Source organism: Rhinolophus ferrumequinum, chromosome 19 (assembly GCF_004115265.2).
Source record: "Rhinolophus ferrumequinum isolate MPI-CBG mRhiFer1 chromosome 19, mRhiFer1_v1.p, whole genome shotgun sequence".
Taxonomy (NCBI): Eukaryota; Metazoa; Chordata; class Mammalia; order Chiroptera; family Rhinolophidae; genus Rhinolophus; species Rhinolophus ferrumequinum.
In genome coordinates this window covers 4,377,782-4,401,569 of record NC_046302.1, presented here as the reverse complement: position 1 = coordinate 4,401,569, position 23,788 = coordinate 4,377,782, and the positions used below count along the sequence as shown (strand labels likewise).

The 23,788-nt window shown below is 38.7% G+C and overlaps 1 protein-coding gene across 8 annotated transcripts in view; it reads left to right on the top strand.

The window, feature by feature from the left end:
• Window positions 1-23,788, top strand: part of LDLRAD4 (low density lipoprotein receptor class A domain containing 4) — a 572,354-nt gene extending 548,566 nt beyond the window's left edge. For all 8 annotated transcript variants that reach the window (XM_033087363.1, XM_033087361.1, XM_033087356.1 and 5 more), the window contains 2 exons: window positions 14,624-14,677; window positions 16,098-23,788. In XM_033087363.1, coding sequence (XP_032943254.1) covers window positions 14,624-14,677; window positions 16,098-16,628 — 585 coding nt within the window. In that variant the 3' untranslated portion in view covers window positions 16,629-23,788. The remainder of the gene's footprint in view (window positions 1-14,623; window positions 14,678-16,097) is intronic.

Genomic DNA, 23,788 nt, shown 5'->3' with positions numbered 1-23,788 from the left:
TGCTCACATAAACTAATGCTGAAGACAAATCCAATAATATTCTGAGCATCTATAGACTTGACTTCCAAGGTAACTCATTTGAACATGGTTTGTACTGTGACCAAAGTATGCTAAAATAAAACTTATAAACTAAAAAATTTTAATAACCCTTTAAATAGACATTAACATTAATAATCTAATGGTAAAGTTTGTTTGTTTTGTTTGTTTTTACTTAGTCCTTGAAAGTTGGTGTGGTTTATTCTGAGGGGAAAAACAAGTTTTCTAAATTATTCTAATTCTGAATGGCGCTTGTTGTTGCCTAGAGCTGTCAAAAGATGCCAAGATAGGTAGCTGGGTTCTGGCTCTGTGTTAATCCCCTACCAACTCTATGACCTTGGCAAAAGCGTTCACTCCTGTATTTCAGCTTCCTCTCATGCCTTAAAGGAGGTGATTGTGCCTACCTATGCTGATAGTGTATGGTTCCACATTTCCCTGTTGCCCTGAGCTTTCTAATTCCCAGGCTGGCTTCTCATGAAGTCTAATTGCTCACTCTCCCCCAGCACCAAGCCCTGGAAAGGCACTTGCATAGCTCCTTTCCTGCTTGCTTTTCAGGGTCTATAGACCTCCCTTCTATTGTATTGTTCTAGAAACATAAAGGATTCCCTTTCTTTTCTTCCCAACATACCTTCTTGGATGACTTGTCTTTATCTTAAGGGATGTGGCCCAGATTGAATAGAGTTGGGAAGGAAATATTGAGTCTTGAGAACTCTGATGATGCATTCCCATGGAGGAATAAAAGGGGAGATGATGGAGAGAACACAGTCATTGACATCTAGAGGTATTGCCTTTACATCTAAGCTGTTACTGCCATCTAGGGTGGAAAAGACAGTGATATTAAAGCAGTCGCATGGTAGAGAGGTTGCATGAGAAAAGGGAAGAAACAAAATTGATTTTATCAGAAGGTAAAGGTGTTGCTGAATATCCAAAGATCAGTTTTACCTATGCTGTGAATTTCTCACCCTGAGACAGGAAGAAAAATAGATTTCCAAATATTTGAGGCCATACAATACATTCATTCATTGGGAGGAGCCCTTGGGTAGAAGCCAAAATATCCAGCAATGGGCTTGTGTTTCCACAAACTGGCTGTGTCACATCCAGCGAGTAATATACTCTCTTTGGGCCTCAGTTTCCTCCCATGTGAAATGAGGAATAATTAGCTTAGATCAGAGACCTGCAGATTGTTTTTGACCACGCAGAACAGTAAGAAATGCATTTATATCACAATACTCATATACACAACTAGGACAAAAGTTTCACAATCCTTATAGAAAACGATATTTTCTATTCTGTTTCATTTTTTCAAATACTGGTTGTGACCCACCTAAATTGATTTTCCAGCTCTCTGAGAGGTTGCAACTCACAGTTTGAAAAACACTTTATTAGCTGTTTCCAGTCCGCAAATCTAATGATCTTATGGTCCCTGAAGTGTGGAAAGGAGAGTTTACCTGAGAGCATAAAACCAAGAAGCTTCATGTTGTGGGAGAGGCCTCATACATGGTCACATGGACCCAAGGCAGTAGGCTTCAGTCACAGCTCCCAGAGAAAGCCCCAGTAAGTCATGGTCACAGATTACTCTCTTTAATGCTATAATTATATCCTTCAGGTAAAAAAGATCCAAGAGATAAACAGTCCAAGAAATAAAAAAAAGATTAGTAGAGTACTATGAATAATTATATATCAACAAATTGAACAACCTAGATGAAATGGACAGATTCCTAAAAAAATACCATACTAAGACTGCATCATGAAGAAATAGAAAATCTGAATAAATCTATAACTAGTAAGGAGATTGAATCAATAATCAAAAACCTCCCAACAAAGAAAATCCTTAGACCAGATGGCTTCACTGGTGAGTGCTACCAAACATTTAAAGAAGAATTGAGACCAATCCTTCTCAAACTCTTCCAAAAATGAAGAGGAGGGAACACTTTCTAATTCATTTCATGAGGCCAGCATTACCCTAATACCAAAGCCAGACAAAGACACAACATGTAAAGAAAACCAATATCCCTCATGAATGTTAATGTAAAAATCCTCAACAAAATACTAACAACCTGAATTTGGCAGCATATGAAAAGGATTATCTATCGTGACCAATCGGCGTTATTTTCTGTAATGCAAGGATGATTCCACATATGAAAATCAATCAATTTAACATACCACATTAACAGAATGAAGGGGGAAAACTACATGGTCATCTCATCATGCAGAAAAAGTATTTGACTTAATTCAACACTTTTTCATGATAAAAACATTCATCAAACTAGGATAGAAGGAAATTACCACAACGTAATAGAAGCCATCTATGGAAAACCCACAGCTGACATCGTACTCAATGGTGAAAGACTGAAATGTTTTCCACTAAAATCAAGAATATGACGAGGATGACTACTTTCACCAATTCTTTCAGTTCTTTTCTCCTTTCATTCTTTCTTTCTTTTTATAAGAATTTTAATAATTTATTTGAGCCAAAATTGACAACATATGCTGGGAGCAAGATCTCAAATGTTCCTACTACTTCTTTTCAACATCGTACTTATTGGAAGTTGTAGCCAGAGCAATTAGGCAAGATATAGAAATAAAAGGCATTCTAACTAGAAATTAAAAAGTAAAATTATCTCTGTTTGCAGATGAAATGATTTTATATGTAGAAAACCCTAAAGATTCAAACAACCAAACAAAGAACGCCTGCTAAAACTAATAAACAAATTTTAAAAAGTTGCAGGATACAAAATCAACATGCAAGAATTGGTTGCATTTCTTTACAGTAACAATGGACAATACAAAAAGAAAATTAAGAAAACAATTCAATTTACAATAGTATCAAAAAGAATAAAGTACTTATAAATAAACTTAACCAAGGAGTTAAAATATTTGTACACCGACAACTATACAATGTTGCTGAAAGAAATTAGACCGAAATAAGACATCTCCTATTCATGGATTGAAAGACTTGACATTGTTAAGAGGTCAGTACTACACAAAGCTATCTACAGATTCAGTACAATCCCTATCATAATGCCAATGATGTGCGGTTTTTTGCAGAAATAGAAAAATCCATCTTAAAATTCAGGAGCTATCTCAAAGAATCCCCCATCCCTAAATCGCAAAAATAATATTGAAAAAGAAAAATAAAGTTAGAAATCTCACATTTCCTGATTTTAAAACCTACTACAAAGTTACAGTCACAAAAACAGTGTGGTATTGTCATAAAGAAAATCATAAACCAATGGAATAAAATAGAGCTCAGAAATAAACTCTCCCATATATGGTCAAATGATTTTTGACAAGGATGCCAAGACCATTCAAAGAGAAAGGACAGTCTTTTCAAAAATGCTGCTGGGACAAAGGACTCCCTGCACAGCAGACAGGCAAGACGAAGAGGCCCACTACTGAATTCACCTGAAGGTGGGCTAATTGCGTGAGCGGGGGAGGAGGGAAGGGAGAAGTGCGGAGATGGAGCCACGCAGGTGCAGGATGCAGACCTAGCTCAGTGCTCCGAGCTCGCTTCATCCCGGAACTACCGCAGCTGCACGAGAGGGAAGAACTCGGACTGCTAGGGCTCCGCTTATGGCCCACAGGGCTGAGGGGAGAGCATATAACACAGCTGAACCCAATGCTGACGGCAGAGACCTCATAGAAAAGACTGAGGGAAGAAGGCTGAAAATGGTGTTTTAAGCCCTCACTGCCGAGCAGAGAATGGAAGGCTTAGGCACTGAGACTAGCCACCCCCTCCCTACCCTCCCAGAGCTCGCCCCGCCCCCACCTTCCCGATGCTAGAAGCGGAACGATAGCAGTGTCAGATCAAAAGAACAGAATATTTGCTGTTCTGAAAACTGTGGAGTGCAGAAAAAGATTTGCAGCCTAACTAGTTCAAGCAAAGGGGAGAGAGCTATGGAAGCAAGACCGGCTGTGGTCGTGGTTGCCGCCATTCCTCTGAGCCACCTCTCACAATTCACCCCACCCCTGGCCCCACCTATCTAGGCGGATCCCTGCAGGAGTAAACAGAACTGCTGAAACATATGGGCTCTGAATTTGGTGCAGGAAGAGCTTTGGAACTTCAAAAGCTCTTCGCATACCCACACGGACACTGCGTCCTGTGACCCAGGTGAACTATTAACAGAAGAGAAGCCCATCTCCCAGGGAATCCCCCCATTGTGTGAGAAGCTGGCATAGTGCAGAGAAAACAGCACTACCGTGTGAGAGAGAAAAAAAGGCTGCAGTCGGAGAGAAAATAAAACATTCTACCAACATGTACTGGAAATCAAAAGAAAGACCTCTTCCTATCAACCTGTTGCAGAAGCCACTCCTGTAGATGTCTACGAAGAGAAATAATAAATCAGTAATTGCCATGAATAACCAAGCCAACAAGACAGCTCAGAAAGAAAGTGAAAAGTCTCCAGAAAAGGAACTTAAAGATATGGAAATATGTGACTTAAATGACAGAGAATTCAAGACTGCAGTTCTGAAAAAACTCAACAAGATGCAAGAAAACACAGAAAGGCAGTATAATGAACTCAGAAACACAATCAAAGAAAAACACGAGCATTTTATGAAAGAGATTGAAATTTTAAAAAAGAACCAAATAAAATTTCTGGAGATTAAGAACTCAATAGAAGAAATTAAGAATGAAATAGCCAGCTTAGGTAGTAGAGTTGACCAGATGGAGGAAAGAATCAATGACATGGAAGATAGAAACCTGGAAATTACACGGATGGAAGAAGAAAGAGACTTGAGACTTAAAAGAAATAAAAGAACTCTACAAGAACTATCTGACTCCTTCAAAGAGCAATATAAGAATAATGGGCATACCAGTAGGAGAAGAGAGAGAGAAGGGAACAGAGAATATATTCAAACAAGTTGTCGATGAGAACTTCCCAAACTTGTGAACAGAACTGGATACTCATATCCAAGAAGCAAATAGAACACCTAATTATCTCAATCCCAAAAGGCCTTCTCCAAGGCACATTGTATTGAAACTGCCTAAAATCAATGATAAAGAAAGAATCTTCAAGGCAGCCAAGGAAAAGAAGACGGTAACCTACAAAGGAAAGCCCTTTAGGTTATCATCAGATGTCTCAGCAGAAACTCTACAAGCCAGGAGACAGTGGAACCAAATATTCAAACTATTGAAAGAGAGAAATTATAAGCCAAGAATAACGTACCCAGCAAAGATATCCTTTAGATATGAAGGAGGATTAAAGACCTTTCCAGACATACAGAAGCTGAGGGAATTTTCTAATACATGACCTGCACTACAAGAAACATTAAAGGAGGCTATTCGACCACCATCAACAGGGACAATTTGTGGCAACCCAAACATAAAAAGGGGGAGACTAAAGGCCTGAACCAGACTATGGGAATGGAGAAAGTAAGCATGTGGAAGAAAATGGAATACTCTAAATATCAAACTTTCTTTTACATAAACTTAAGGGTAACCACTCAAAAAAAATCCAGAACTGAAATATATACTGTAATAAAAGAAGAAACAGAGGGAAACATCATAGAATACCACCACAAAGAAATAATGGACAACAACAAAAAAGGCAAAGAAATAATGGAGACACAGCCTTACCTGAAAACTAAAAATAGAATGACAGGAAATCCTCACATATCAATAATCACCCTAAATGGAAATGGACTGAACTCACCAATAAAAAGGTACAGAGTAGCAGACTGGATCAAAAAACTAAACCCAACCATATGCTGTCTCCAAAAGACACATCTCAGCTACAAGGACAAGCATAGACTCAAAGTGAAAGGGTGGAAATTGACGCTCCAAGCAAATGGTACCCAGGGAAAATAAGGTGTAGCCATACTGATACCAGCTGAAGCAGACTTCAGGGTGAAAAAGGTAACAAGAGACAAAGATGGATATTTCACAATGGTAAAGGGGACTATACAACGAGAAGACATAACAGTCATCAATATTTATGTCCCCAAACAGGGAGCACTGAAATATACCAAGCAACTACTAACAGAACTAAAGGGAGAAATTGACCAAAACACACTTATACTAGGAGATTTAAATACATCATTGACAGCTATGGGTAGATCATCCAAACAGAAAGTAAATAACGAAATAGCAGCCCTAAATGACACATTAGATGAAATGGACATAATTGACATATATAGAGCAATTCATCCTAAAACATCAGACTATGCATTTTTTTCTAGTGTACATGGAACATTCTCAACGATAAACCATATATTGGGACATAAAATCAGCCTCAGCAAATTTAAGAAGATTGAAATCATACCAAGCATATTCTCTGATCACAGGCTTTGAAATTGGATATCAACTGCAAAAAGAAAGCAGGAAAAAACACAAATACATGGAGATTAAACAACATACTTTGAAAGAATGACCGGGTCAAAGAAGAAATTAAAGGAGAGATCAAAAGATACATAGAAACAAATGACAATGAAAATACATCCTACCAAAATTTTGGAGATGCAGCGAAAGCAGTTTTAAAAGGGAATTTATATCAATCATTACAGGCCTATCTCAAGAAACAAGAAAAATCCCAAATAAATAACCTCATGTTACACCTTAAAGAATTAGGAAAAGAAGAACAAGTGAAACCCAAGGTCAGCAGAAGAAAGGAAATAACAAAAATCAGAGCAGAACTAAATGAAATAGAGAACAAAAAGACAATAGAAAAAATTAATGTGACAAACAGCTGGTTCTTTGAAAAGATTAACAAAATTGACAAATCCTTGGCTAGGCTCACTAAGATAAAATGAGAGACGACACTAATAAACAAAATCAGAAATGAAAAAGGGGAAGTTATCACGGACGCCAGAGAAATACAAAGGATCATCCAAGAATACTATGAAGGACTATATGCCACCGAATTCAATAACCTAGAAGAAATGGACAAGTTCTTAGAAACATATAGCCTTCCTAGGCTGAACCATGAAGAACTGGAAAATCTAAACAGACCGATCACCAGTAACGAAATTGAATCAGTCATCCAAAACCTTCCCAAAAGCAAAAGTCCTGGACCAGATGGCTTCACTAGTGAATTCTACAAAACCTTCAAAGAGGATCTAATACCAATCTTGCTCAAACTCTTCCAAAAAATTGAAGAAGAGACAGTACTCCCTAACTCATTTTATGAGGCCAACATTACCCTGATACCCAAACCCGGTAAGAACAACACAAAAAAAGAAAATTACAGACCAATATCTCTGATGAATACAGATGCAAAATTCCTAAACAAAATTCTAGCAAATCGAATACAATAATGCATTAAAAAGATTATTCATCACAACCAAGTAGGGTTCATCCCCGGGCCACAAGGATGGTTCAACATCCACAAATCCATCAATGTGATACATCACATAAACAAAATAAAAGACAAAAATCATATGATTATATCAATTGATGCAGAAAAAGTATTTGACAAGATACAACATCCACTTATGATCAAAACACTTAATAAAATAGGTATAGAAGGAAAATACCTTAACATAATAAAGGCCATATATGACAAACCCTCAGCTAATCTCATAATTAATGGTGAAAAACTGAAGCCCTTTGCTCTACGTTCAGGAACACGACAGGGCTTTCCCCTATCACCTCTGCTTTTCACCATAGTGTTAGAAATCCTTGCCAGAGCAATCAAGCAAGAGAAAGAAATAAAAGGCATCCAAATTGGGAATGAAGAAGTTAAATTGTCACTCTTTGCAGATGACATGATGCTATATATAGAAAACCCTAAAGACTCCACCAAAAAGCTATTAGAAACAATCAACGAATACAGTAATGTTGCTGGCTACAAAATCAACATACTAAAGTTCATTGCATTCCTATATACTAACAATGATATCTCAGAAAAAGATATGCAAAAAACAATTCCTTTTGCAATTGCAGCAAAAAGAATAAAATACCTAGGAATAAAGTTAACCAAGGATGTGAAAGACCTATATAATGAAAACTGTAAGACATTTTTAAAAGAAATTGAAGAAGACACAAAGAAATGGAAAGACATTCCATGCGCATGGATTGGAAGAATCAACATAGTTAAAATGGCCATATTACCCAAAGTAATATACAGATTTAATGCAATCCCCATCAAAATCCCAATGGCATTTTTTAAAGAAATAGAAGAAAAAAATCATCAGATTTGTTTGGAACCACAAAAGACCCCGAATAGCCAAATCAATCTTAAGAAAAAAGAACAATACTGGAGGTATCACACTCCCTGACTTTAGCTTGTACTACAGGGCTACAATAATCAAAATAGCATGGTATTGGCAGAAAAACAGACACGTAGACCAATGGAATAGAATTGATAACCCAGAAAGAAAACCACACAAATATGGACAGATAATTGTTGACAAAGAAGCGAAAAACATGCAATGGAGAAAAGACAGCCTCTTCAATAAGTGTTGCTGGGAGAATTGGATAGCCACGTGCAAAAGAATGAAACTAGACTGCTATCTGTCTCCATGTACCAAAATTAATTCAAAATGGATCAAAGACTTAAGCATAAGATCTGATGCAATAAAGTGCATAGAAGAAAACATAGGTACTAAACTTCTGGACCTTGGTTTCAAAGAGCATTTTATGAATTTGACTCCAAAGGCAATGGAAGTAAAAGCTGAAATAAACGACTGGGACTATATGAAACTTAAAAGCTTCTGCACAGCAAAAGAAACCATCGACAAAATAGAGGCAACCAACTGAAAGGGAGAAGATTTTTGCAAACAGTGCCTCCGATAAGGGGCTAATATCCAAAATGTACAAGGAACTAATGAAACTCAACAACAATAAAACAAAAAACCCAATTTAAAAATAGGCAGAGGACCTGAAGAGACATTTCTCCAAAGAGGACATACAAATGGACATATGAAAAAATGCTCAACATCACTAATCATCAGAGAAATGCAAATAAAAACCAAGATGAGATATCTTCTCACCCCAGTCAGAATGGCTATCATCAACAAGACAAATAGTAACAAGTGTTGGAGAGGCTGTGGAGAAAAAGGAACCCTCATACACTGTTGGTGGGGATGCAGACTGGTGTAGCCGTTATGGAAGGCAGTGTGGAGGTTCCTCAAAAAATTACGAGTAGAATTACCATATGACCCAGCTATCCCCCTCCTGGGTATCTACCCAAAAAATCTGAAAACATTTATACATAAAGACACGTTTGCTCCAATGTTCATTGCAGCTTTATTTACAGTGTCCAAGATATGGAAACAAACAAAATGTCCTTTGATAGATGAATGGATAAAGAAGTTGTGGTATATATACACAATGGAATACTATTCGGTGGTAAGAAAAGATGAAATAGGACCATTTGTGACAACATGGATGGATCTTGAGAATATAATGCTAAGTGAAATAAGTCAGACAGAAAAAGCAGAGAACCATATGATTGTACTGATATGTGGTATATAAATGAAAAACAACAAAAGAAAAAGACAAACAAATGACAAACAAAAACTCATAGACACAGACAATAGTTTAATGGTTACCAGAGTGTAAGGGGGGAGGGAGGTGGGAGATGAGGGTAAGGGGGATCAAATATATGGTGATGGAAGGAGAACTCACTCTGGGTGTTGAACACACGATGAGATTTATAGATGATGTAATACAGAATTGTACACCTGAAATCTATGTAATTTTACTAACAATTTTCACCCCAGTATATAAATAAATAAATAAATGCTTCTGGGAAAACTGTATATCCACATGCAAAATAATGACATTGAACCCATATCTTATATTATACCATATACAAAAAAAATTAACTCAATATGGATCAAAAACCTAAGTGTAAGAGTTAGAACTATAAAATTCTTAAAGAAAACAACAAGAAAAAAACTTCATGACGTTGCATTTGGCAATGATTTCTTAGATACAAGACCAAAAGCACAGGCACCAAAAGATATATAATAAATTAGACTTCAAAAATTAAAAAAACTTATGTTTGTCAAAGAGCAAAATCAAGAGAATGAAAAAGGCAACTCACAAAATGGGAGAAAAAAACTTGCAAATCATATGTCTGATAAGGGACTAATATTCAGGATGTATAAAGAACACCTGCAACTCAACAACAAAATAATGGCCATTCCAATTTAAATATAGGCAAAGGTCTTGAATAGACATTTCTCCAAAGAAGATATACAAATGGCCAATAAGCACATGAGAAGAGCTCAGTATCACTAATTGTGATGACTTATTTTATATGTCAACATGGCTGAGCTTAGCGATGCCCAGATCGCTGGTAGAACATTTTTTCTGGATGTGTCTGTGTGAATAATTCCAGAAGATATTAACATTTGACTCAGTTGGTTGAATAAAGAAAATCTGCCCTCACTAATGTGGGTTGGTCCCTTCCAATTCCTTGGGATCCAAATAGAACAAAAAGGCAGAGGAAGAGCAAATTCTCTCTCTTTCTTCTTGAGCTGGGACGATTTTCTTACCCTCTGACATTGGAGTTCCTGGGTCTTGGGCTTTTGGAGTCCAAGACTTACACTAGTGACACCCAGTTCTCAGGCCTTCAGATTCAGATTGGACTATACCACCAGTTCTCCTGGTTCTCCATCTTGCACATGGCAGATTGTGGCGCTCCAAAACCACATGAGCCAATTTGTATAATAGATGATAGATAGATAGATATAGATAGATAGGTAGATAGATAGATAGATAGATAGATAGATAGATAGATAGATATATAAAGGTAAGATAAATGTGTGTACATACACACATGCGCACACACACACATACTCCTTATTGGTTCTGTTTCTTTGAGGAACCCTGACTGATTTGTGTATGATTAGTGTTCAAAATCATAATGAGATACCACATCATACCTATTGGGATGGCTATTATCAAAGAAACAGAAAACAACAAACATTGGCAAAGATGTGAAGAAATTGAAACCACATGCACCGCTGGTGGGAATGTAAAATGGTACTTCCACTATAAACAGTGTGGTGCTTCCTCAAAAAAATTAAACATAGAATTACCTTATGATCCAGCAAGTCTACTTCTGGATATATATACCCACAAGAATTAAAAGCAGAGATTTAGAGAGATACTTGTGTTCCCCTTCCTCATAGCAGTATTGTTCACAATAGCCCAAAGGCAGAAACAACTAAACCATCCATCAGAGAATGAATGAATGAACGAATAAAATATGGTCTGTTCCCACAGTGGAGTATTATTCAGCTTTAAAAAATGAATGACACATGCTACAATATGGATGAACCTTCTTTTCAATTAAATGGATGAACCTTAAAGACATTATGCTAAGTGAAATAAGGACACAATATTGTATTTGTCCTCAAAAGGAGAAATATTTTATAATTCCATTTATATGAGGTACCTAGAATAGTCAAATTCATAGAGACAGAAAGTGTAATGGTGGTTACCAGGGACTGAGGGGAAAAAAGAATGGGAAGTTAGTGTTTAATGAGTGTAGCATTTTAGTTCTGGAAGATGAAAACGTTCTGGAGATGGATGGTGGTAATATTTGCACGACAAAGGGAATGTACTTAATGCCACAGAACTGTACACTTTTAAATTATTAAAATGGCTAATTTTATGTTATGTAAGTTTTACCTTAATGAAAAAAGAAGACAAGTCAATTTTGATTTCCCACTCAGCACCAACCCCTAAGAAAGTGCCAGATAGTCAGATTTAAAGGGAAAAAAATTCAGGTCTGTTTTCCAGGTCTGAAAATAACACTGTTGGCATCATAAAAACAATCATTTGGAAGATTAAGTGATTTTTTTAAAAATGTTTAATACGGGTGTTTTAGTGTCAAGCAGATTCTGTCTTGTCAGAATTTTTCTGTCAGTATGGCTATTCATTGACCATTCAGAAGGAGGAAAATACAAAGCAGATTCCTCGAGTATAAAGGAGTCTGAAAATGCATGTCTTTAAGCCTACAAGATTTGGAGCTGTCCTGCATCCCTTTCCCACAAGATGTAGATTCAGTAGAGACCCTTGATGACCAGCCAGCAACTCAGGGTGCTCCAAGGGTTTCATAGGCCTGGGTCCCAGTGGCTGTGTTCACCAGAGGGCTTGTAGAGGCAACTTCCAGGGCTAAGTCAGGGAAGTCAGAGCCCCAGATGTCATTGATTCAAAGTGTACTTAGCATAGCAGAGAAACTACACATGTGCACTCACGTGTCTGTGTACACTCATGTGTGTACTGTGGTTGTGCTTTTTTGTGGATTTAGGCTGGATGATACTGTCACAAGGGAAAGCCTCTCCCTTGGCATGTTTACTGCAATCCAGGCTCTGCCTACAACTTGCAGATTCAGAAGAAAAATGTTGTCACCCTACTCAGAAATGGTCAAGCATAAGTGATTGCCTGACAGTGACTAAATTAGCAGGAGAATGACAAATAATATATTCATTAACAAAAAAGATTTCATTTTAGCAAATCAAAGAAGATCCAAGAGAAAATAAAAGTTTGTCACAAAATTGAATGCTATAAACTTGTTGTTTCTTTTAACCTGCCTACTGTCTCCCTGCTTTCGCTTCGTGACATAAGAAGGAGCAATGCATGACATAGGGAAGCTCTGCTGATGTTTGCACTCATGATTTCCTCAGTGGGCAGCATCTGGAGCTCCTGGGAGAAGGTGGGGCCAGAAATAGACCCATCCCCATGAAGATGTCCCTGTAAGATATGGAGGGAATGAGGTGGCCCAGGGAGACCTTGGTAAGAGGAGAGGGGCCCCAGACAGGCTCTAAGGAACTCCAACATTTAACCAAAATGCAGAGCTAAAAGCACCCCCCCACCAAGGAGCAAAGTGGCCAGAGAAGTCAGGGTGTGAACCAGGAGGAATGATGTCACTGAGATCAACAAGAGAGAGCACAGTGCTACTGGGAGGCCAGGTGAGAGGAGGGCCAAAAAGTGCCCAGTGAATTTAGTAACAATGAGGATGATCTGAAATATAAGATTGTGTGTTCATGAGGCTTAATCTCTTAGGCACTTTTTCAGTTTTGCTACTTTTTAGGGGACTAAAGCCATTGAGGATGGTTATTGCCATTTTCAGAAAATGTGCAACCACCTACTTCTGGGTCACTTCCCCCTTACTTCATTTGGTGGTTTTATTTCTGGCCATTATGCTCCACACTGTGTTTTAATCTGCTGTTTTTGCTGTTTCCTGGTGGCAGTCCTCTGGCTGGAAGATTAGAGCTGAAATCATTGAGGTGGCTGGTAGGCAGAAGTCACTGAGCTCCAGTATCAAGAAAGAAAGAGGAGCTGGGGCAGAATTATGAGTCTTGGAAACATCCGAGGATAAGTTTTTATGTCGTTTTCAATATGAAAGTTGCTGCAACAACCCAGAACTGTAGTGATTATTTCACTTTGACCTGAGTGCTGTGCAAGCTGCCTTGGCTGGTGAAAGGCTGCTTGTGAATGTGTGTCAGCCACTTCATAGATTCAATTAGGTCTATCACCTTAGCCAGGCCAGAGCTGTAATCGCCCATCACATAATTTTATAGTCAAACTTTAAGACCAAAATTCCTCTAAATGCTGCTGGGTCTGTTCAGATTTTTGCAGCTGAGTCCATGATATCCTGTATTTTAGGAACAAGTTGTATGAACTAGACAAACACCCTGCTGAACATCAAAGGGGATATTTGTATTAGAATACTGGCCTACAAAAGAGAGCAAGAGAGACTGAGGGGTGTTTTACCTCTCAGGTCTACTTGTGGGCCCTTTTTGGCTCTCAGGAGGCTCAGTGATCGCACAAAGTCATGTACAAATATTCCTGGGAATCCAAAAATACAGACAGCTGCCCCTTTCCCCCATAGTCCTTATTCTCTTTATTATAGTAATAGGCCTTTAGCTAATAGCCCAACAGTCCCTTGCCAGTAGCCAGCAATTTGGGTTCAAAAGGGATGACGTATTGTAGTGCTTTGTAAACAAGTTTATGGTGTTAGAAATGACCCTTAATAACGCCTACTGTTTGCTTGTCATCTTGCCAGTCTGGCCAAACATTTTTGAAAAAAAAGATGTTAAGCAACTAGATATCAAGTTCCATCCGCCTTGGGAATATATGGACTGAAGAATAAATTGACTAGAAGATGCTCAAAGGGCCTTCAGGCTTTGGAAACAGTTTTCACTTTGAAAGCCAACCAGTATGGCAGGGCAGTGGTTTTCTTCTGCTGCTGCTGTTTAACTCAAAGCCAAGTCACAGTTCAGAAGGGCCTTGGCTGGCACTTGGCCAACATGGGGTAGGCCTCCGTATAAGAGATGAATTCACCTAGATCCACCCAAATCTAGGTGTAACTGAATACTGTTTGATGACATTTGAATGTATTTCAAACACACAAGTAGATAGTTTGAAAGATGTTTAGCTTCAAATCTATTTCAAATCCAGTCTATTTCAAATCTGGCAGAGACCTAAAATTTCTAACTTTTCTTCTTGGTCACAATTCTCACTGTGATGTTCAGTATAAAAAAAAAAAAACAATTCTTTGTTGTTCTGTTTTAAACAGGTCTGTTACTGTCAAAAAGGAATGTAGTTCCTTGATTTTAGGTGCTGTTGTTATGAAACTGATTATTTTCTTGTGACGTTCTTTCCTCCCTCCCTCCCACCCACCACCAGGAAGGGCGCCTGTGGCCTTCAGACACCTCCGGTCCTCGGCCAGTTACCTCGGAGGTAAGGAGTTGGACAAGGGAAGCCTGTGGGTGGCAGGAGGAAGCTACTGAACCCGATGTGCATAGGAGAGGAGAGGAGGGAAATAAACCATTACAACAAAATTAGTGCAAAGGTTAAATGTATTATAGCATAGCTTAAGAAATAACACATATAAATTAAGGCATATGCCTATAACTTTGTTTAAAAGTGGGGGTCGGGGGCATTTTTCCCTAGAATCTCCTAGAGATTATTTGTGCTAAAGTTTCTTATAGAAAACAGGTTGAGAATCACTGATCTTTACATGATCCTATAAACTGCTAATAATGAGGCTTGGCAGATGTGGACATAGTTTATAAATATAACATGATTCATTTTCACATCTCAAAGTTTAATAGTATGACTTTAAAAAACAGTTTTTTTGCCTTTAAGTTAAGAATATGGTATGAGAGAAGTCAATGGATGGATGGGGATGTGTGTATATATATATATATATATATATACTTTATATATATATATATTTTATATATATTTTATATATATGTATATATATATAAAATATATATATTATATATATATATATATATATATATATAAAATATCTTTCCTCTAGAAGAATGGATGGTGAAATAGATGAGACAATTATGTAAGAATTCACTTTGGAAAAAAATCTATAATCATATTTACTTTGGAATACAAAACATTTTTCATGTCAGTTGCTAAAAATAGCTACAGGAAACTTTATCTAGAAAGAAATAACTGTTAAAGGTTAGAAACCAGAAAGAAAAAGAAGTCACTTGTTCCATATTTTTCTAAGTAATTGATAGGGCAACAGCCTCCTATAAATAATTCATAAATTGACCCAGTGCCCCCTACCTGTACTAAGCACCATGGTGTGAAGTTATAACTCACATTTACCATGAAAATTCTGAGCCACTCCCTATTCTTACGAATCATAGTTATGAGAGCTGGAAGAGACCTGAGAAAGCAGGCCTGCCAGCCTCTTACTTTATAGGTAAAGAAGTGGAGGCCGGGACCAGGTCACATGGTGGGCAGTACCAGAGCGTTGTCTGCACAGCATTCTTCCACTATGTTACTGTTTACTGCACTCTGGAAGTTGCTATTGTATTCTACTTTAACCGGTGGGAAACGTATACATAATGTACACAGTAACTCCCATTAAACCCAAATTTTCAGTTAACCACAATTCTCCACTGTTGAACCATCTTGAATAAACTGTAATTTGGCAAGGTGAGTGGTTTAAGTCACGAGGAATAAGAAAACTACTTTTTTTTCTGGGATAGTCTTTTCTATCTGTTTTGTTGCGGGGAAAGTTTTCAGATGGGTGAGAAAACAGACCAAGCGTAAATTTTCTTTATATCATCACATTCGTGATCATTATTGTGTCAAGAATGTCTTCAAGCTTTTCCTTTGTTCCTTGCAGATCATGTATGCCCCGCGTTCTCGGGACAGGTTTACTGCACCGTCTTTTATCCAGAGGGATCGGTTTAGTCGCTTCCAGCCCACCTACCCCTACGTGCAGCACGAGATTGACCTTCCCCCCACCATTTCCCTGTCTGATGGGGAAGAGCCACCTCCTTACCAGGGGCCCTGTACCCTGCAGCTCAGGGACCCCGAACAGCAGATGGAACTCAACCGAGAATCTGTGAGGGCCCCGCCCAACCGGACCATATTCGACAGTGATTTGATAGACATTTCTGTGTACAATGGGGGCCCGTGCCCACCCAGCAGCAATTCGGGCATAAGTGCCAGCACCTGCAGCAGTAATGGGAGGATGGAGGGGCCGCCCCCGACGTATAGCGAGGTGATGGGCCACTACCCAGGAGCCTCTTTCTTCCATCACCAGCACAGCAACGCGCACAGAAGCAGCAGACTGTCATTTCAGCAGGACATCTCGGGGAGCACAGTGGTGCCCATCCAGGGCAAAGACAGGAAGCCTGGAAATCTTGTCTGATCCTCCAATGTGCACTTGAGTTGAGGAGAAAGAAACTGAGGAGGGAAGAGGGCTGCACCACCCCTCTGCTCCCAGGCACAGTGTTCTTCAGTTTTACATGCTACAACTAAGTAAAACCAAATGTGCAAATGTGGTCTTTGTTTCTGATTTCTTTCAGGGGAATTGCATGCAAACTAGACTGAAATAATACAAACTTCCATCCTGTCTGACCATAAACAGTGTTTATGTGGGGGCAGGCGTCGGGATGGGGGCCGGGGGTGGGAAAAGGGTGGGCATGGGAACACAGAGAAAGGGATGCTTTGAAGATATCATGAAATAAATCCCACAGAGGTATTTGATTTATTTAATTATGAAAGTAGACTGCAGAGAAAGAGGCCAGAATGGCCCGTTTTATAATTAACTGAATAAAGAAGGAAGCATTATTATGTATTATCATGGGGAAGAATTGGCCAGTTTGCTTTTTCTCCCAAGATGTGGAACTTTTATTTTGTTTTAAAAATATGATTCAAAATTCCTGTTTTTTGTGCCAAGGTATAAAGTGGAAAAGCTAGATGAATGCAAGGAGTTAATTTGTGTTTTTATGATGATGTGTTTTTTTTAAGTTGCACTATCTTAATGTTTAAAATATACATGAGCGAATTGTTTTACGTGAAGTTCTGTATGTTGTCTTTTCACCTGTGGATTATTATTAGGCCCAAGGAATAACCTGGAGTGCTCCCCATAATCATTCAAGGAAAGATGTTTGGGGATGTAGCCTCACATATGCCGATTTATGTAAATCAAGAAAGTCATTATTGCAAGAATTTGCATCAGATAACAGTGTATCATTGAAGTATTTGGACACTTTTGGATAGAAGATAGTAAATACTAAGTTCCAGTATTTCTGACTTGTTGGTTACTCTAATAGACTTAGGCTGCACACTTCATTAAAAATGAACCTGACACATGCGTTTATGTATCCGAGTATCATGCAGTGCTGCCCTCATCCTCCAGCAGTGCAGTTTCTTCAGTAACTTAGGTTTTTTTCACTGTAGCATGAAATATACTCAGATACATACATTATTTTATGCAATAAATTATTTAAAATGCAAGGTGGTTATTTTTAATACTGTTGAAATATGTGACTTGTCAGTGTATTCCCACTGTCTCTCTCTTTTCCTAGATAGTTCAGTTCAGTCCTGGACGGCTGGTCAGTGCTCAAGAGGCTCTCTCCCCATGCAGCCCTCTGGCTTTGGTGTTTGAGTGATGCCGGCAGTGGGTTCTTCATGCATAGGAAGCCCCTGGAATTGACAAAAGAATACCACATTGATGAACAAGACAAGCCATTGCACTTCACTAGTATTGGCACAGCATTCCTGGAGGAATGCAGTGCTCACAACCCAAACTCCTGTGGGAGTTCACTCAGCCTTTGCAGTGGTGGCAAGAACTGGATGGTCAGTTACAAAACACTGCAGGGCAGAGGAGCAACTTTAAAAGCACAGGATAAAAAGCACAACAAGCAGTTAAAATGCAACTAGAAACTAATTTTAAATATTGTTAGTTTTAATATTTCTGATATTTACAAACATTTGTCCCTATGTAAAATAAATAACTTTCTTTTGCAGAAGTAAGCATTTGGCTTTTATAACAGCACCAGACAATAAGTTCAACCAGTACCGCACCACGGGTGGGTTTATCTGTAATCTCTGAGCAAGTTAGGTTCTTTTGGCTTCTGCATGTAACAGAATGGATTGGAATGATGACTCAATGACTCTGACCACTGCAGTTTTAATGCCAAATCAGCACACGTGTGTTCGTGTCTGTCTGTGGGTCTCCAAGGCAATTTCTCAGTGAGGTGACTTTGTGCTGTTGGCTGACAGCTGGAGAGACTGTTCTGAACTATAGGTTGGTACAAGAGTAATTGCGGTTTAAAAGAAAAATAATTGCAAAAATCGCGATTACTTTTGCACCAACCTAATACAAGCCCTGTCCACTGCCCTCTGCTCTTTTCTGATGCTTCTCTTGGTTGGTCCGTAGGTTGCTGGTTGTTTGTTTTGTTTTGAGGATTGGAATCTTCATTAGATGTATTCATTTCACCCAGTAACATCCACAGGACTAGTCAAACTCGTAGAAAGGGAGAGAAAAACGGTGGGCAACAGTTGTCACTCACTCTCCAGACTCTGTCTGGAAGTCTGGCCACTGAGGGCTGCAGTAGGAATTCCAAGACTGGGCAGAGCTCTGGGAGCCTTGGCTCGGGACCAGAGACTCGGGCCTTTCCCACTGCCCTAGAGCCTCCTGGCAGGCCAGCTCATTGCCTGGGTCACAAGCCTGTGCTTCAAGGAAGCTGGCAATCTTTGTGGCATGAAGTCTCATCTTACCCTGTCAAGTAAAGTGCTTGTTCCAGTCAGGACCCCATTAGTGGGGATTCAGGGTAATTTACTGGTCAGGTATCTCCTCAAATGCAAAATGACAGGGTTAGCTAACGATGTCATCATTCCAAACCTTGCCTGCAATTTTGATAAAGAAGGTGAACCCACCCTATAGCTCAAAACGGTTTTACAATCCTTAACTTTCCTACCTGCTGCAAGAATGAACTAAGGTCAGAAACTTGTAAATTCCTTAGTCATTTTGCAAGTATATGAAAGTTTTGCAGATGCCCACAGTATTGGCAAAACAATGATTTAATTCAAGTAACTTTAATTATCCTTCAAAAGATAGTTTTCTCACATTCAGACACTTTAGAAAATTGCCCTTTAGGTTAGTTATTAAAGACAATGACATATGAAACCATGACTTGAATGGTCCTGAGGCTGGTACTTTGTAATGACTTAGTTTAAAAGCCAAGGTCATGAATTAAGTTTCCCTTCGATACAGAGAACAGGTGATTTAGATGAGCAGCTCTTTTGAAGATTGTGGCTGGCCTGTTCATACCGCATCATCTCGCTGGCCTGGTGTGGAAAGAGGAGTGATTGTGAAGACGCAGCTTGCACAGTGGGGCCTGATGTTCAAGAAGCCTGTGCTTCTGGAGCGCGAGGGTCCAGTTTAAGAAGCAGTGATTTTAGGCAATCGATGATAGGTTTATTACTTCAGTAGAATATCAAGACAAAGGATTGCACTGTTCAAAAGAACAGTTGGTGGGTACTGGTACTCTGGGCATCCTGCTGTGACTTGTCCATTGTCCCAGGGACTTCCAAGAATATGAAACGCAAGGCCTATTAAGTCCCATTTAGAGGAACAGTCTTCAGACATGTATTTGTTTTTTCAGAAAGGCTAGTGTTCTTCAGATACTGAAGCCAACCTTAGTACAAAATAGATTTTGCTAAACAAATTATGCATTTAAAAAGCTAATCTATTCTCTGTGTGTGACCAAAATTTAGTTAAAGAAGCTTGTCAAGCATACCCCCACCAAACATACACAGACACACAAGCCAAGAAATTTCAAGATAGCAGAGGAGAATATTTAAAACTTACAAAGATTTGTCATGAGGATACACATATATCCACTAATTTTAGCTCAAATTTATGGGAGAGGAAATAGGGGCCAACAGTAAACTGGAGGCCTAACACCAGTATAGTAATGTGGTACACAGATGAGTATCAAGCTTCTAAGTATCTCCATTTGCTCTTCTTCGTCTTTCTCTTCATAAGCATGAGGTGTCAAGAGGCAAGCACTTTCTGAAAGCTTCTTTGCTCTAGAAGAATCCTTTCAAATCCCCACCTTCCTCTCAGAACCAGTAGTTGCATCCTGACAGAGGTGATCCTGTACCTTCCATCCATTTGCTCTTCTCTAGGAAGTCCTTTTTAGGAAGAGCCGTGCCCTTCAGATACTGGCCCATAGGAGAGATACACCCAGTCTGGCTCCTGCTCTCAAAAGAAAGTCCATCTATGCTGTTGGCGCTTGCTCCTGCGTCGTTCTGAGCCGCCTCACGTCTTGTGTTTGCTGCCCTGGTGCTGGCTTCTTGAGGTTTGCTATTTATATTTAGCACGGCAACATTAATTGCATGCTAATTTGTATGTCATTCATTTTTCTTAAAATTTTGAAAGCTTAACAGTGTCTGAAGGAAAAAAGCCTGGGAAGGACACTTGGTTTTTGTTAACTTTTGATTTTGTCTAAGTGACTAGAAACAGAAATATGCCAGTGCTTGGCGCCAAGCTTTTGTACAGTGAGTGACATATTCTCCCAAGCCTGCCTCCTCACTGGCCACCAACATCCCCAACCTTCGTTGACGAGCAGGAATGCAGGCTCCTGTTCTGCTTACATTCACCTAGATGACCATAGCCTTGGCAGATTTAGATAAAATAACACAATTGCTGACAAGTTGGCAAGTGTCCCCTCCTCAATGTTAGGAATGCTGTATCTAACAGCGGCACCCCGAAGTCACAGATTAAGAAACATTGCTTTCACCCAAGACACAAATGATAGTCTTGGCAGCTTTGCAGCACCTAACTTACGAATTCCAACAAGGCCCTACTGCCAGCTGCCAGAACCTTCTATCCAGAGATCAGAGACATGGATGGAAAATGGAAAGTACGCTCCTGCCTTGCGATATCCTAGGAATAGGAATTTTTAGAAATCAAGATTTCAGCTTGGGTTATTTTACTACCCAAAGTGCTGCATCTTTTGCATACATAGTTCAAGTGTGTAATTTCTGCCAGGATGAGACAGTCAGTTGCTGTTGCTGCTTCTGCTACTGCTGCTGATTTCCAGGTTGGCTACATTAGGAAGCTGTCGTGTGTGAGGGGGATGCCTTGCTAAGAAAGCACTGTCTTCCTCTCCTTTTCTTTCCTTCCTCTGTATGCTTGTTTATGTGTACTGTGGTGGGGCTTAAAACTATACCGAGAAATATGCATATTATATGGATCCATATCACTTCAGAGAGCTCTGCATGTCAGTAGTTTTTAAGCAACCAAGTTGTCTCACGTTCTGCTTTTAGTAGACAGAGGAACCAAGCCCCCACCACTGCCATACTCTGTGCTCCCACCTTTGCTGTGCCTCACTTACAATGGTGCTTCTTCAGTTTGTCTTTTCTTATGTCCTTATTTGTAAGGTGCTGTATATAACTTGAATATATTATGCACATATCCTACCCAATGGGTAGAACAAAAATTGTTAATACTGTAATATAATGTATAGATACCAATTTTAACAGAAATGGCATAGGATTTGTGAATGCCTATGTGCTTTGTCCTCTTTTGTAAGGAAATTTGCAAATGGATGCATACAGATAAAAGTCTATGTAGTTTATTTTCCTATTAAATATCAATATTATAACACAAGGGAAAGAAGTCAGAACAAGCAAGCCACAGTTTATGACCAGCGTATGTATAGCAATTGAGAGTTGCATCTTTGCTGTGAAACCACTTTTAAAAAATAATTTAAAAAAATTCCATCTTTTTTGGTTGCCACTATAAGCTTATTTTAATCTCTTTAGTAATGTCCAATTGGACCACTGTTAAAGTCAGAAAAAAAAGTTGATTTTTCAACTTGATTTATAAAAAGACATTATGTCATGTTATAGAATAATGAAGATGTTTGACCCCAGACAAAGTGCACATTTTGTTAAAACTGCAAAAATTACATCCAGAGTAGGTAAATCGGACTGCCGCAGAGGACTTTGTTCAATACAGAGGCATTTATGACCATCTGAGTGCCAAGTCTTTCTGTGCCTTTTTCTTTGACAAATCCAAGCAGTGAAGCCAATGAAATAACAGTGGTTTGTTAGGGAAAGAATACCTCAGGAAAAATGAACCCACTTAGGACCCCATTCTTTGGAAAAAAAACATTTTGTTACAGGTTATCGTCAGCAGAGAATTAGCTATCAGCCAGCCAAGTAAAGAATCTTATGTCCATTCCTTTTGGTGTCTCATGGTGATCTTGACCCAAAAAACAGACTAGGTTTTACCATGGGTTAGGGATTACGTTTTCAGTTGCATACTATGTCACAGCTCTCTTACACAGACAGCGTCTACTTCCAGTTCAGTTTTTAGTGTCTGACTGTGACCTCTGCATTTATCTTCAAATATTCTAGTATTAAAAAGTGAAAAAGAAAAGCCTATAACAACATGTTCACTAAAACCACTGTTGAATCATGGGTGTAAGCATCCTATCCAGTGTTGCCCATAAAGGCAATCAGTGAAATTTTGCCCATCTGATCCATACTTCCAGTGTATTCTGTCACTACAGGATATTAATTAAGTCTATCAAATTCCATGGTTTTTCTTTGTTCTGTGGTGTATATTCTGATCTTGAAAATTACAATACAATCCTCTCCAGAAAACCAATTATTACTGATTATCCTTAAATTAAAAACGCCTCTATGGTGCAACTCTTAATGCTGAATGAACTAAAAATCAGCCCTTCTTTTGTTACGTGTTTAGAAAGGGTCATGGAAAGATTATCATCTGTGTGTTCTCTAGCCCATCCAGCCCCCACCATCTGTTCCACTGCATACTGCAGGGGCTCCCACATGATTCAGCATTAAGAACAGAGGCTCAGTACTGTCAGGAACAACACTCCCACCCCTCCAGTTTCCATCTCTTGGGAGAACTGTTGAGTGTGGGTGCATCTGAGAATGTTCTGGACTCAGAGGTACTAAAATTTGTTACCACACCATAACTTCCTTTCTACAGAACTAATTGAGGCTAAACTTTACTGTTAATGGTACTGGTTCATTTTAATGTACTTGTTGGTGTACTATTTTTCATTTCATGGCTTTGAAAAATCACATTTTCTAATTGTATACTTGTCTAGTTTAAAACTGTTTTAAAATATGTACAATACTATTCACAGCATTTAGTTCATTTAATTTTTATTATAAAGTAGCCTACTAAAAAAAGTACAACTGTATTTGAACTTTTAAACAGTTGTTCACTTGAACTATGATAAGCAGAAGTCATTCAAGTCTTTTTTACCACCATTTGTACTTACTTTTCAACATAATTCCCAGTTATATACAGAAAAAGATTTCCAAATGTTGTGTATCTGCCTCTTTTAACTGAGCAATGGTGATGTAGTTCTTTGACCTAAGGTCTGTAATTGCAATACTTTTAAAGAAAGATGTTGCTCTAAGTGCTGTTAAAGTTATGAAATCAGCTTTTTCTGCTTGTTCTTAATGCTATGGTCAACCATAGCACAAAATTATTAAAAATTATCAGTGATATACATATGTCTCCTGTTTTGC